Source organism: Nannospalax galili, unplaced genomic scaffold, assembly GCF_000622305.1.
Source record: "Nannospalax galili isolate Female #2095 unplaced genomic scaffold, S.galili_v1.0 scaffold1012, whole genome shotgun sequence".
In the NCBI taxonomy this organism is placed as follows: domain Eukaryota; kingdom Metazoa; phylum Chordata; class Mammalia; order Rodentia; family Spalacidae; genus Nannospalax; species Nannospalax galili.
The window spans coordinates 199,887-202,130 of NW_008330324.1; the positions used below are offsets into that span (position 1 = coordinate 199,887).

General features: G+C 53.8%; 1 protein-coding gene across 1 annotated transcript in view; it reads right to left on the bottom strand.

Annotated features, from left to right (window-relative positions):
• Positions 1-332: 332 nt before the first annotated feature.
• Positions 333-2,244, bottom strand: part of LOC103743345 (L-amino-acid oxidase-like) — an 8,119-nt gene continuing 6,207 nt past the window's right edge. The window contains exon 6 of the mRNA XM_017800983.2: positions 333-1,428. Coding sequence (XP_017656472.1) covers positions 597-1,428 — 832 coding nt within the window. The 3' untranslated portion in view covers positions 333-596. The remainder of the gene's footprint in view (positions 1,429-2,244) is intronic.

The following is a 2,244-nucleotide window of genomic DNA, read 5'->3' on the forward strand; positions in this document are numbered from 1 at the left end:
GACCTCCACATTTCATACCAAGATATGTGTGGACACACACACACACACACACACACACAATGAATAAATACACTTTCAAATGTAAAGATTTCAAAAAATAAAACATGGTAACATGGTGGTGGCACACACCTTTAATCTGAGCACTGTATGTGTGGACACACACATACACACACACAATGAATAAATACACTTTCAAATGTAAAGATTTCAAAAATAAAACATGGTAACATGGTGGTGGCACACACCTTTAATCTGAGCACTCTGAAGCAGGCGGATCTCTGTGAGAACGAAGCCAGCTTGGTCTCCATAGTGAGTTCCAGGCCAGTTGGGGCTACAGGGAGACCCTGTCTCAAAACAAAAGAAAACACTGATAACCTTAGATTCAATAAAGACGTTATTTTCATCTCTACACCGCATGTTCTTTTCGAGGTAAATTCAAGGTTACAGGCATTCAGTTACTTGTGAGGCCCCATTCCTTGGTCCTTGGTCACCGGGAGCTTCTCTGAGCAAACGTGAAAATAAGTTGGGGTGGGTTCTGAGTCTTTTCCCAACAGACAAACATGTTCAAACCCAACCAGTTCCTGGGAACCACACAGTTACAGCTCACTTTTGGAGTAGTGCTTTTTTGTGTTTCTGGGGTTACTTGTCAAAGCCGAGTCCACAGCCTCCTGGATGTTCTTTGCTGCCCTGAGCCCTGACTTAATGGCAGTGTCAATCCAGCCGTGGGGCAGAGCTGTGTGCTCACCTGCGAAGTACACACATCCTTCCGGCTGGCTGAGCTCCTGGGCATAGTCCACGTACTGGTAAGGGGTGAAGAAGGCGAAGCCACCCATGGAATAAGGGTCCTGGCCCCAGTGCTTGACGGTGAAGTAGGGACACAGGGCACGCAGCTCCTCTTTGGGGCGGTCATGGATAGCGGCTAGGTCGCCCAGGACGATGTCCACCGCCCGAGCCTGGTCCAGGGAAGCAAAGAACATGGAGTCGTCGTCCAGGGTGTAAGATGCCAGGATGACCCCTACTCTGTTGGGGAAGATGTGGTTGGGGTAGTAGATGAAGCGGGAAGGCCGGTCGGTGCTGGACTTGCCGCTGTAGATGCCGTCGAGCTCCCAGAAGCGCTGCGTGCAGGCCAGGATCACTTTGGTGGCCGCATTGTAGTGGACGGACCGGAGCGCGTCCTCCTTGCCGAGGGAGAGCCGCGGCCGGAACCGGAGCAGCCGGGCGGCCTTCGCAGTGCTGGCCACCACCAGGAAGTCCGCGGTCAGCCGCGCCCTGGGCTGCAGAGGGTCTGGCGTCCCGTAGGTCACGTGGACGCGGTCTCCGGACGTCTCCACTTCCTCCGCCGGCGAGTGGAACCGGACCGTGCCGGGCAGGAGCGAGCTGTGCAGGGCCTGGGGGAGCTGATCGAAGCCCCCAATGATTTCATCAAACCTGGGCGGGGACAGCGGGTTGGTGGGCGAGGCCGGTGGAGGACGGGTCGTCGGACCGGACGGTGCCTGAGTATCCCCGCGGACATGTCCCCTTCGTGTTTTAGGGGACACACGCTCGAGGTCGGAAGGGGTGTCTGTTAGCTCCAGGAGCTAGAGAAAGGCTTTGGGTTGACCAGTTCACAAATACATCTGCTCTGAGCCCACTCAGCGCCTCCCGTCAGCCACCTACCCCTTGTCTCCACGCAGGATGCCAGCTCAAGGCTGACAAAGACCCGGAGTAATGTATGTGTGCATAAATTTATTATAATAATCTTTTTAAGACACAGACTGGCCTCAAACTAGCCAAGGACAACCTCGAACTTCTGACTCTCCTGCCTCCACCGTCTGGGTGCTGGGATTATAGGCATATGCCATTCCATCCAGTTTTTATGTGGTGCCAGGGACGGAACCCAGGGCCCCCTGCATGCTGGGTAGGCACACTCCCAGCTGGGTCACATCCCCAGTCCTGACCAGGTTCTCACAGCACAGCCCCTTCCATGACGCCTTCAGGGGCCACTGGAGGACAGCGGCTAAATACTGCCAAGAGCTCTTCTCCTAAGACTTCCTCCCCTCCCAGCTCCCTTTAGGCAGTTCTTGGCTTGGATTTAAAATGAGGGGTAGGAAGCAGGAGGTTGCCAGTGGGAAAGAAGAGGACTGGAGGCCCGAATAACTCGAGTCTCCAGGGCTCAAAGGTTCAGTTGTCCTCTAGTAAAAGTCTGTTTTCTCACAAAATCCTGGGAGTACACGGCATTCATTTTTACCTTTTTAAAAAATATTA